This window comes from Palaemon carinicauda, chromosome 31 (genome assembly GCF_036898095.1).
Source record: "Palaemon carinicauda isolate YSFRI2023 chromosome 31, ASM3689809v2, whole genome shotgun sequence".
Taxonomy (NCBI): Eukaryota; Metazoa; Arthropoda; class Malacostraca; order Decapoda; family Palaemonidae; genus Palaemon; species Palaemon carinicauda.
The window spans coordinates 80358660-80371127 of NC_090755.1; the positions used below are offsets into that span (position 1 = coordinate 80358660).

At 34.3% G+C, this 12468-nt stretch overlaps 1 protein-coding gene and 1 long non-coding RNA gene across 8 annotated transcripts in view; one reads left to right on the plus strand and one right to left on the minus strand.

Moving 5' to 3' along the window:
* The window catches only part of LOC137624566 (uncharacterized), a 67167-nt gene that overhangs the window by 44819 nt on the left and 9880 nt on the right, over positions 1-12468 (plus strand). The window contains exon 3 of the long non-coding RNA XR_011040748.1: positions 3679-3737. This is a non-coding gene — a long non-coding RNA (uncharacterized lncRNA). The remainder of the gene's footprint in view (positions 1-3678; positions 3738-12468) is intronic.
* The window catches only part of LOC137624564 (zinc finger and BTB domain-containing protein 14-like), a 184115-nt gene that overhangs the window by 44096 nt on the left and 127551 nt on the right, over positions 1-12468 (minus strand). Inside the window, exons 6-7 of one of the 7 annotated variants that reach the window (XM_068355479.1) lie at positions 9950-10021; positions 6978-7461 (exon numbers count right to left, since the gene is read on the minus strand). The exons of 5 other annotated variants lie outside the window; for them this stretch is intronic. In XM_068355479.1, the coding sequence (XP_068211580.1) occupies positions 7102-7461; positions 9950-10021 (432 nt within the window). In that variant the 3' untranslated portion in view covers positions 6978-7101. Of the gene's footprint in view, positions 1-6977; positions 7462-9949; positions 10022-12468 lie in introns of those variants that run through there. One more of the 7 variants, XM_068355492.1, reaches the window with a different exon arrangement.

The following is a 12468-nucleotide window of genomic DNA, read 5'->3' on the forward strand; positions in this document are numbered from 1 at the left end:
CTCAAGCTGTCTCGACCTCAGTCTTGTATTGTCTCTCCTGACGTGTGCATCTACCGCTGCGTTCCTTTTTGAGCAGATTCACGTTTTGATGTAAAAAGTAATGTATTTGTAAGTAGTAGTACATAATCCTGAACATTGTTTACATTTACGGGGTAATGTAATCTGGATGTGTAATACTGTACTGTACTGCGCAAGAGCTAAAAAGTTAATTGGAGACACAAGGTTTGCAACCATTTTTTTTTTCACAAAAGGTGGTCACTTATTCAGGGATAATTTTCCTTGACTGGTAATTCTATTTAATTTTATTTGGATGATTTTATGGATATTAGAGGTAACGTGCCTAATTTGGTTGGTGGTACAATACTGTGTTAGAATTACAACGATACCAAATGTGAGAGTACGGGTATGGTTGATTAATTTGCATCATACAGCGCTGAATGGCCTTGGATGCCCTGCTTGGCTCAACCCTTTAACCCCCAAAGGACGTACTGGTACGTTTCACAAAACTCATCCCTTTACCCCCATGGACGTACCGGTACGTCCTTGCAAAAAAATGCTATAAAAATTTTTTTTTTCATATTTTTGATATTTTTTTTGAAAAAAAATCAGGCATTTTCCAAGAGAATGAGACCAACCTGACCTCTCTATGACAAAAATTAAGGCTGTTAGAGCAATTTAAAAAAAAATATACTGCAAAATGTGCTGGGGAAAAAATAATCCCTTGGGGGTTAAGGGTTGGAAATTTCCAAAGAGCCTGGGGGTAAAAGGGTTACGGCCTAAATTTTATATTCAATTCAATTCAACGAACACCGTCCAAGAATCCGGTATCATTCAGTATTACTGTTTGGTTACGAAGCTCAAAAGAATGGAATCTAAATGTAATGAAATAATTGAAAATAAGGCGTACCAAATTTGTATTCGCTAAACAGCTTAAAACGTCCTGGTTTACACTTCAGGATTGTTTGGCTTTAGAGCCTACAGTGGCTGGTGATGTGGGCTGGTACCATGGTGAATTCAAGTGTATAATTTGGTAGAATTGGTCTTTGGGATAGCAGTCTAGTGACCTGTCAAATTTAATTTATTGCTTTTAGTGAAAAAATGTGTTGTTCTACAGTTATTAGGTTTTTCTATATAACAGTAATTAAGAGATTTATTCCTATACTCACCTGATGTTTATATACAGTACATGCCCACCTTTCTCCCTACTCACTGGTGGCATCAAGAAGATAGGGAATTATTTCTACTTCAAGAATGAAGAGCGGTGCAATATGTTCAACATATTATTGTTGTTAGATACCGGTAAATCTTATCAGTATATTGAAAGTTAAGATAATGGGAAATTTCTTAATTTTGAGGGGTAACATCGATGTTCCAAGCTTTTGGAGATGAAAGCAATATGAACATCAGGCGAGTACTGTATAGCAATAAAAAAAAAAATTTCATTAAAATTACAGTGTTTTGTAAGTTGAAAAAAAAACATTAGAGACAGTTGCTCCTTACCTTTGCAATAAAGTAAGTACTTCCACTTTCATATGGCTTTTTATTATTTTGCTCCAACAGATTTAGAGATTCTAAAATTTTTCATTAGGATGTTATCATACATTGCAATAAACTACTCGTACTGTGTATTTTAGTCCAAGATAGTTCAGCAATCAGTTATGTACTAGACCCAAAAAAAGTCCAAATTAAAAGATGATAAGTCTGGAGTAATAGGAAGTTAACCCTTTTACCCCCAAAGGACGTACTGGTACGTTTCACAAAACTCATCCCTTTACCCCCATGGACGTACCGGTACGTTCTTGCAAAAAACTGCTATTTAAATTTTTTTTTGCATATTTTTGATATTTTTTGAGAAACTTCAGGCATTTTCCAAGAGAATGAGACCAACCTGACCTCTCTGTGATGAAAATTAAGGCTGTTAGAGCAATTTCTAAAAAATATACTGCAAAATGTGCTTGAAAAAATTAACCCCTGGGGGTTAAGGGTTGGAAATTTCCAAATAGCCTGGGGGTAAAAGGGTTAAGGTTACTTGTACAGATATAATTACAGCATGTTTGCATAGGTTGTATAATATCAGTAAATACAAATTGAAGAGATCTTTAACATTAAAATAATTCAACTACAAAGTGTAAGATGTAAATAGCATAATTTATCATTATATCATAACTACCTTAAAACTGGATATTTAAAAAGGTATGAAAATTTGCCTTCAGTACTTAAAAGATTTATAAAGGATATTCAATATTCTAAGAGGGGAAAAATAATTATTGTATGTTATATTGTTTACATTTTATTCATTGAACAATACATATGTCTTAAGTTCTTAAAATTATATAACAATACAAACATTTCTCCTGAATCATGTACAACGTATATGAATTACTATATTGTAGTGTACAGCACTACTGTTATCAAAAGTGAAGTTGAAAAGAGACAATATATATCTTAGTGGAAAATATCTTAAGAAAAATAATAAATCCTGATATATATTTCAAAGTTTACTTCTAAGGTTCCTAAAATGTTTTCTTATTAAATGAATTTGACTTTTTTTTTTTTTTTAACTTAGGTTAAAGGATCATGAAATATAAAATTCTAGGCCTGTACATACAACTGGATTCATACATCTCATGCACAGACATTCCATATTTTATTGATAATCTAGAGCAGTGGTTCCCAACCTTTTTTCTGTCATTTCCCACCTGCTCCCAGTTCAACCATCCAGATTTCCCCCTTCATGCCCCGCCCAGCCCTCAGGCCCACTCGCCTGCCTCAGAAATGGGCGTGATACTCCAATCCTCCAATTGAATATCATGTCAGTGAGAACTGATATGATCATATCACAATTGAATGGCTAACAACAAATTGCCGCACGTACTATGAGGACATTTTCCGCTTGTTTTAGTTAGTAGGTAGTGTAATTATTTCCCCTCTGGAAGCTTCAAATTTCCCCCCAGGGGGAAATTTCCCCCAGGTTGGGAACCACTGATCTAGAGGAGCTGTAACATGCAAAACTAAATCTATATCAAATGTTATTCAAAATAAGGATTAAAAAAAAGAAAAAACAAGTATAGTACAGCATACACATTCTGCCGACAAGGAAAGGAACATCCTATCATTTTGATCTAATCCTGCCTACCTCCCTAAAGTAGATCACAATCACCCGTAGCTTTGACTATTCTTTGAGTAGCGTTAAATGGAGGAGACTAAAACAAAATGCCATCTATTAAAGGAGCAGGAGCACACAATACACAAAGCTTCTTGAGGTGGTAATTCTTGGTATATACAATGATACAAAAACATTTAATTCACTCTTAATGGGTGTGTAGTTCCTACAGTATAGACTAAAAGTAAATACTGAAAGAACTTCATAACATGGTAAAGAATTAATTTTGATGAGCAAGTACTTTTCCTTAAGCACAGGGACAAATTTTTTAATACATTAGCCTGTAGCAATGTATTTAGCCATTATGAAAATAATAAGAACTGATTACAAATATGTTGTATTAATAGTGTAAAAAATTACTTGAACTAGTAGTTCTCCAACTCTCATATTAATAGCATTTTCTTTTTTTCTAGTAACTACAATTTTTCTTTTAAAAATCTATAGTTTTTTATAACTAAACCCTTTAATCATAATGTACCCAATTGTTCTTAGAATCACCAACCTTTTCTTTACAGTCTGAAAGAACAAGAAGAAAAGGGTAGTCCTACTATGCATGCACCCTTAGGAATCAAAGGTATGTACTAAACAAGCACTTCATTTTATGTGAAACCTATATGTTTTTTAAATTTAGGGGCTTGGAGAGAGGCACTCATTTTATGATTAATGGGAGTGTAAAAAAACTTACGATTTTTTTTATATGTCATAATTGTTTTACAGCACATCATTATCTCAATCATATAAAGTATAAACTGTACCTGAATTCATATTTAATTGAGGGGCAGAGGTGCTGAACACCCCCAAACAGTTGTGCATGCCTAATTAATTAAGTACAGAACTGATGTACTATATAAAGTAAGAAACCGTCTAATAACTGATTGGTTTGATTTACAAAGCAAGAAACTTTCATCAAGTCAGACAATTTTAGATTTGAACAAAATACTCATGTCAATGTGAGGCATAGATCTTTGAAAACTCTCTTGACAGTATCAGTGATTAGTGAAGGCACAAATATTGATTCATCAACCTCTTTCCCCACTGGTAATGTGTGTTCTTTTGTGACAACCTGTGCAAAGAAACATAGGTTTGATTTCTTTGGCTATGTATTAAACAGATTAAAAAGTTCTTAAAACTGACAATATCAACTGTTTCTCCCTCGGCAACTACATTATTATAATTTCCTCTTTACGATCTTGGACCGCTGCAGCATTGAGGCATTTTCCCTTCTGTATATGATCATTCTGATATAAAACCTAATAGCTCTCACTGAAGAGAGAAAGGAGTCTCGATCGTTTGTTGATAACATGAGACGGGAATCATGGTGAGGTATATTGTGGAAAGGACTTAGCCACAATTTGTTTAGGTCATCTTTCTATAAATTTATTAACTAACAGCAATCACCCAATAAGCTATTGCCAACCATAATGCTTGCCAATTTATATTCAAGAAGAAAATACTAAATACACAACAACCAGAGCAGCTATGCTTGGTGCGACACAAAGACTGCTAATTGCAATACTGCAAGATCTTAAACGCGGTGGAATGCCACCAGATTTCAATCTTCTATGTCAATTAGCAAAGAGACTGGTGTAGTTCTTGCAAGACTGGAGAATAAAAAAAAAGACTGGTTGCTACTTCAGGCAGCTGTCCTCTAAACTATGCCATAAAGAAAGTGAGCAAACATAATAACACCAAAGTACCTCGAGGTGCATAGCCAATAATTACTTCCATGAAAATCACCTGCATCATTGAATTACCAGGATAAAACTTAAAAATCTAATTCATAACCATACAAAACCTATTTTACATAATTTCTTCAATAAAGTAAGGAAAATGCCTGAAGATTGTAAACCTGATTTGTCATGTTTATCTGCTATCAAGAAGAAATAAAAAGTTCTTTTGATTTAGACAGTGTCGACGGTTATATGATACATGAATGTGACATGCCACGGATGAGAATCAAACCCTTACTAGCATGTGATATCCCATACCGTAGTGCAACACTAATAGAAGGTTGTACACCAGACATAATCATTATACAGTGCCATCTCGTGACATTATCAAATTAAAAGAAATAGGCCCGCAAAGAGATTTAGACATCCTATCTGGTCCATCAAAAAGAACTACAGATGATGTACAGTACTTATTCTTTCTTTGATGTACAGTAAAAATTCACCTTAAGGGAGTAACATCATACAATTGAAACGTTTTACAGATTTTTGCTATTACTCAAGAGCTTAATATCAGTTGGGTTATAAAGTTTGTCACAAAAGATTCAATAACTGAATCAACTCCTCTATTCTTTCCACGTCCGTTTGAAAGAGAAGTTTTGAATTCCTCCAAAGAGGAGTGAGAAAATTTCCTTCTTTTAAATAGGTTAATATCATCTATGTTGGAAACAGGTACATGATCTGAATAGCCAACTGACAAGAACTATCCTAAAGAAAGATCATCACAGTAGTTGAAACTGGTACATGCTCTGCATAAGGGATTGGCATAGCTTGATCCACTAAAGGATGAATAAGCTCATGCAAAGTGTTTGGAACCTTAAATGCTCCATGTGCAGGCAATTAAGTAGGTTATGATATACAAATAGAAAAGTATCCAAACAAAAATTTCACCATACAAAATAAATGCAGCCTGCTAAGTCAGTGATTAGAAGATAAATGAGAAATCAGAAGGGCAGTTGGGATGCTGCCATTTTCTTACACAATAGCTCTATTTATTAGTAGGAACAGGGATTTACACACATCATGGTGAAAATTTTATTTTATCTTTATTTTGGCTCAAGCTTTTCCTTAGAGTGAATATCCCATGCATTTCCGGTAAAAATTAAAATATTTTTCTATCAAAATTAATTATTCCAAAACTTAACGAAATTCACTGCTCTTTCTTCTCTGGGAAGTTGGAAAGTATAACCTAGAAAGTAAGTTTCTATGGCTCTCTCCCACCATGCAAAGTAGCTACCTTAAGAGATGGCTGGCCTTGTACACATAGCCCAACTAGCTCTAACAATTATGTGCCCTTTCACTGTTTATTAGTGGTTAGGTCTTGTTTCAATTGTATGGATTCTATGGAATGTCTCCAAAGTTTTTCAAGAGTGGGTTTGGTCTATTTGCAAAGTGAGGAAGATTTTCAAAAAAGTCTGATCCTTACAACAAGTGTACCATATGCAGGGACAGAATGAGCTCTATGGATGGCAAGCGTGAGGAGTGTAGAGATAATTCTAACCATACTCTGCAATTTTATCTTATGTGGAATCACTGGGCAAAGATAGAAGTGCTTCCTTTAGCTCAAAGATCTTGTGACTTGTTAGGAACATGGAGGCTGCTGGTTCAGCGTTAAGTTTAAGTAGTAGCATGCCTGCTCCTGGACTAAAAATTCCAGCCATTAATGTTTAAGCATTTCAGGGAGGAAATATCTAAATAGATGAAAGGGGGCCTAGCTTCAATAATCTAGAGTTTGTTAGGGAATTTAATGTTAAAGATAATACTGTATATGATTTGAAATGTATGACTAACTATCCAACCAATAGTTTAATCGATTTTAACTAATAGGATGCACACAACAGCTTGGTTGCATATGATGCAGAGCAATAGTGTAACCAGATTTCTAATTTCCTTACTGGCAAGAATTAACATAAAATGAACAAACAAATACTATTCAGTATAATTCTGATTTGTAAATAATGTTTTCAGACTAAATAAAGTCTAATAAAAAAATAATACCTATTGAAAGATTTTAGAATTGTGACATGAATTAATGTAAGAAATATATTACAAATTAATTATCACAAAATAATATAAAAAAAACAAATGAGTTTTAATCAAATATTTGCCCTAAACAATGTAGTATTACTTGCTTGAGTCATGAGTCTCTATGAGATGAAAGAATAGAATCACATACAGATATGTGAAATCACTTATTCACATTACAAGTTCTTACTTCTGAAGAGGCCACGGAGCACCTTTATGAACGTTGAGAACATGATACTTCAAATGAGTGTTGCGAGCAAAACTACGGTGACAAACTGTGCACGTGTGTGGCTTTTCACCAGTATGTGTGCGGACATGATTGTTCAAGTTGCCCTTTTGTGCAAACTGAGCCGAACAATATGGGCAGGAATAAGGCTTTTCCCCAGTGTGAATACGTAAGTGCCTCAACAAATTGGTTTTGTGGGTATTAACATATGAACAGTATTGGCACTGATACAACTGTGAGTCGAGTACTGTTGTGAGCTGGAATCCAGTTGAAGAACATTCTCCACCAAAGTTGACGACTGTTCTGACACCATCACCACCCTGTTAGAAATGGGTTGTTTCAGTATTTGCATTGATGAAAATCACCTTAAAATGCTATGGTAATAAAATTCATCTAAAGATGGACAGCCATATCATAAAACAATAAATAATAAGGATAGATTTCAAGAATTTACAGTGCCATATAACCTAGTAAGAGCCTATGAATAATTAAAAACAAAATTTCAAGAGTACTATACTGCAGTATAGTTAGGACAGAATTACAGTAGTCAACTATCAAGAAAAAACATCCCCATGGTTGAACTAAATTAAATCTTAACAATCAATCAATACCTTTCTGCAAGAGCATAAAATGAAGCACCCATTTGTGATATACAGTAATAAATAGCATATGTTATTACTCATGTTTTCTTGACTGGTTTTCCCAGTGGGACTAGAAGTCTAATGAACTCCCTCAATATTATTTTACTTGCGTACCTCATATATGAATTTCCATTGGATCCAGATCCTCCTCTGTGCCCTGCTTTTTTTTGGCAATTTTGATCTCTTCCATATTTACAGCTTTGTTAACAAATAGCCACATCTAAGGTTAAGGTAGCTACAATCCATACCCTCGAATGTCAAACAACTATATCGTACAAGGATTTGAAGACAAAAATATTTTGCAGAAGAAAATCATACTACAGTAGATGCCTAGGAAATTACAGTATTTGATAGTCTAATAAGTGACATATCAATAGTACAGTAGTAATATTATATTTCAAACTCCAATTTGGTTAGTACTATCCAAGACCACCAAGGAATGAAAAAATGATACATGGAAAGTACAACATAAAAGCAATCTTCATAATTGCTGTAAACAGTACTGAAAAATAAACTTTTTCAGCTAATAAACACAGCAATGAATTTACTGATGCCCTAATAGTCAATGGTGATGCTTAACCAAGTTACTTACATCTTGAAACTTACAAAGAAGGGGTGAGACCTCTACCAATATGAGGGAGCCCCTTAAATTAAAGAGGGGAGGAAGGTACTCCTAGTAAAATGTATTAAAAAGCGTACGGTACATCAATATAAAACATATTTCAAATTTTGTTAAGTCAAACAATATTCAAACCTATTTTCTTAAAATCTACTCTGGTGGGAGACATTTTTCTAAGGTCTTGAGTTACATTCTTCTAATAAAGTAGTTTACTGTACTTTCATCAAACAGGTAATAAGTACCTGTAATCTAATTAGATGTATACTACTTATTGATTTATTCTAGCAATGTAATGATTCAATGCTACAGGATATGTAACAGTATTGCCAATAACATGCCTTGTCTGACAGTATTAACAGTACTGTATTACAGATTCATACTGTAGATCTTACCAGCATGTCTTCATTTCCAGACGAGTTTAATTATGGAAAATCCCTTCAGCTAGAGCTCTAAGAGCAGAGAATTTACTCAGAGGTTGGTTAAGCTAAAACATGTCTATTATATAATTTTGATGCCTCTGATGGCTGTAGACTCCTGTGTTGATAGCCATGTTACTTAAGAAAAAAAAAGTTGCTCAAACTATATTGGAAGGAAAAAGTTTAAAATATTCAACTTGTTCCATCCAAAGTAATAGGAAACAAAAGCACAATCAGTCTTTAAAGAATCAGTTTGGAGCCTCATTACAATTTACAGTCTACCTGTGAAGTACCGGTATACATTTACAAAAAAGCAAAATATATTTTTGTTTTCTTTCAAGTATGTACGTATCAATTCGTTCATTAAAAGTCTATAAACTTTGATATCTTCATACTTTGTCACAATAGGCAGCAAAATAATTGTTTTGACAAGTATTAAATCCTACAATGCTAATTACAACAGCATTCTTGTATCAATTTACACTTACAACATAGAAGTAATCACAACTGTTAGCATCTCTAATAAATCATTTATACAACCTTACGAAATGTGCATACCAATTTAATTCTCAATATTATAAAAAAAAAATATGATCAAAAGGACTATTCCTCAGCACTAATCACATTATCATTTTATTAACCATTAAGGATTGGTGCCTTATTTCCAGATCACATCACTCAAGATACCACTATATCTTGAATACAGTGCTGTACCTTAGCAAATATACAGGACAAAATGCATTAAATTTGAAGGAAATATTACTGTTGTAAAGTTCAATACACAAATATGCAAAAACTTGCGCTTAACATATCAAGAACCTATTTTCAACACTTTCAAGCTACAGGCCCATTACTTTTGAAATAATAGTTCCTTATGAACTGTATGACAGTGATACCTCAGAAGAGTACTTCTGGCAAAACTGCGACTACAAACCATGCATTTATGTGGCCTTTCCCCAGTATGGGTTCTAATATGATTGTTTAAATTACCCTTCTGAGCAAAACGAGCTGAGCAATGTGGACAGGCAAAGGGTTTTTCTCCAGTATGAATACGCAGGTGCCTAATGAAATATGTTCTCTGATGATCTGTAAATGGACAGTACTGACACTGATATAACTTCGGAAGTCGTACCAATGACCGTCGTGGTCCAGTAGGAGGATATCCACCACTCAAGTTGACGCTTGTCCTTACTCCATCGTCACCCTGTTAGAAAAGGTTTATATCAGTTCTTTCATGGATGAAGAGACTGATCTTACATTACTAAAAATATCTGAAGCACCTAAGAACAGAAAATAGAGAAATCAAATAAAGTAATTGAAGTTGTGTTTCATAAACAAAAAATCACACTATGGAAAAAATGTATATTTATTCAGTAATATAATATATATATATATATATATATATATATATATATATATATATATATATATATATATATATATATATATATATATATATATACTGTATATATATACACATATATATTTATACATACATACATACATACATACTATATATATATATATATATATATATATATATATATATATATATATATATATATATATATATATATATATATATATATATATATATATATATATATATATATATATATATATATATATATATATATATATATATATATATATATATATACACACATACACACACACACACAGGATTGCCTTTACATACGATTGTTCCTACATCCGAAGTAAAATTCGATCGAATTCTCGTCTCGACACCTGACGTCATGCTCCAACATCCGACGTAGACCATTAGCGGCCGTAGTTTCTTGTTTACACCGGTAGACGGCAGCACGTCGGAGGGATGCTAGTGAGCGTCGCGTCGGTCGGTTCTCTGTTCTCGTGCGCATCGTTTGAGGGACCTATGGTCGTGGTTCTTACACGCCCCAGTTACTATACTGACACTCCTTAGAGTGAGCGAGCTGGGTTTATTCCTGGCATTCCATGCATCTTTTTTCTCTAGTATATTTAGCAGTATTTATGCCTTAGAAATGGTGCTATAGGAGCATTTCACTGGGCGATACAGGCTCCTCGCCCAGAAATAGATTTTTCCTTTGTCAAAATCCCTTTTATATTTATTTCTTTATAATTATTCTTTTTTACATCTCTATTATATAATGCAATTGTTGTTATGTGTATTTATGTGTAGTAATTTATTAAGGCGTTATCGTAGGTTTTTGGGCTGTTGAACGAATTATACAAATTACAGTGTATTCTTATGGGAATATTCGCTCCAACATACGATCGTTTTAACATACGAACTAGGTCCCAGAACGAATTAAGATCATAAGTAGAGGTTCCACTGTATTTAAAAATGGTATTTTTATTATAAAATAAATTTTTAAATACGTATAGTTACCTGGTAGTTACATATATAAAAGGACCCTCCCTCCTCCCCTCTGAAAACAGAGACATGGAATTTCTGAAGAATGTTAGGAATGGTTCTGATAGCCTACGAGAAATGGCGCTCATGTATGACCACCTACTGTCATGGCGGCGATCGCCACTACTGTAATTTGAATTTTCTGTCGTGACGCGTCGAAACGCGAGATTAAAGCTATATATATGTAACTACCGGGTAAGTATATTTAAAGATTTATTTTACAATAAAAATACCATTTTGGCATGGTTATTAACAGTTATTTAGGCTTTTTGGATGCTTGGTTCATTACCTACCCGACCGGGCAGTGCACGGCTTTGGTCGGTAGCCTACCCCGTGAGCTTCCTCTTCGATTTATCTATTATATGTCTTAGTTAACTTGTCATTTGGAGTATTTTACGGGTAATCGGAACACGGTTTTAATTTATTTAGGGACTACCTAACCAGGTCGATATTTTACCCGGTTTTGGAGGGCTAGTTATTGTTTTGAGTAGTGTAGTTTTCCCTGTCCAGGTCGGCATCTACCCGACTTTGGAGGGTTAGGCTATACGTTACTTTTTGCCGTGTTCCTCCCCCCCTTTTTACTCATTGTCGTTATAGCCTATTTAATTGTATATCATGTCTGCCACATTATTATTTTTGCTGTTAGTGTTATTTGCGTGCTTCCGCGGGAAGCCATATGCCTACCGCCTCATCGGAAAAATCTATTTTTGGGTGAGATAGCCATGTCGTCCTGATGGAAGTTCCGCAATGGCAACTTTCTACTTGGGATATTTCTGCGAGTGATATACCAGAGAACTTTACCTTGGAGGTATGACAGAGTTCTAACCTCCGGAGCAAATGTCCCAAGAGATATCGTGTATAAATCAGGGACGTGTTAATAGCAAGCCATAGCTATCCTTCCCCAAATAGAGCTAACCTTTCTTGTGGAACCATTCCTTTTTGCAGATGCCATCTTTGTCGGTTGCTTGGAGGTTTTTCTGCCTGTTTTCATAGCTTTCTGAGTAATTTAGTGATCATGGGTGCTTCAGCTTTTTTCTCATCAACTAAGTTGAGTACCCTTTTCTTGTGTGTTGGAGAATTTCGCGTCTCCACCCCATTTTTACTCGACATGCATGCTATTTATTGCCTGTGGCTGGCATACGATCGGCGCCATTGCATCATGTTTCCAAATTGCTGAGAAATGCTTACTTATTTAGTCATATTATTGTAGGAATATGATAAAAGGTCAATAGAACTTT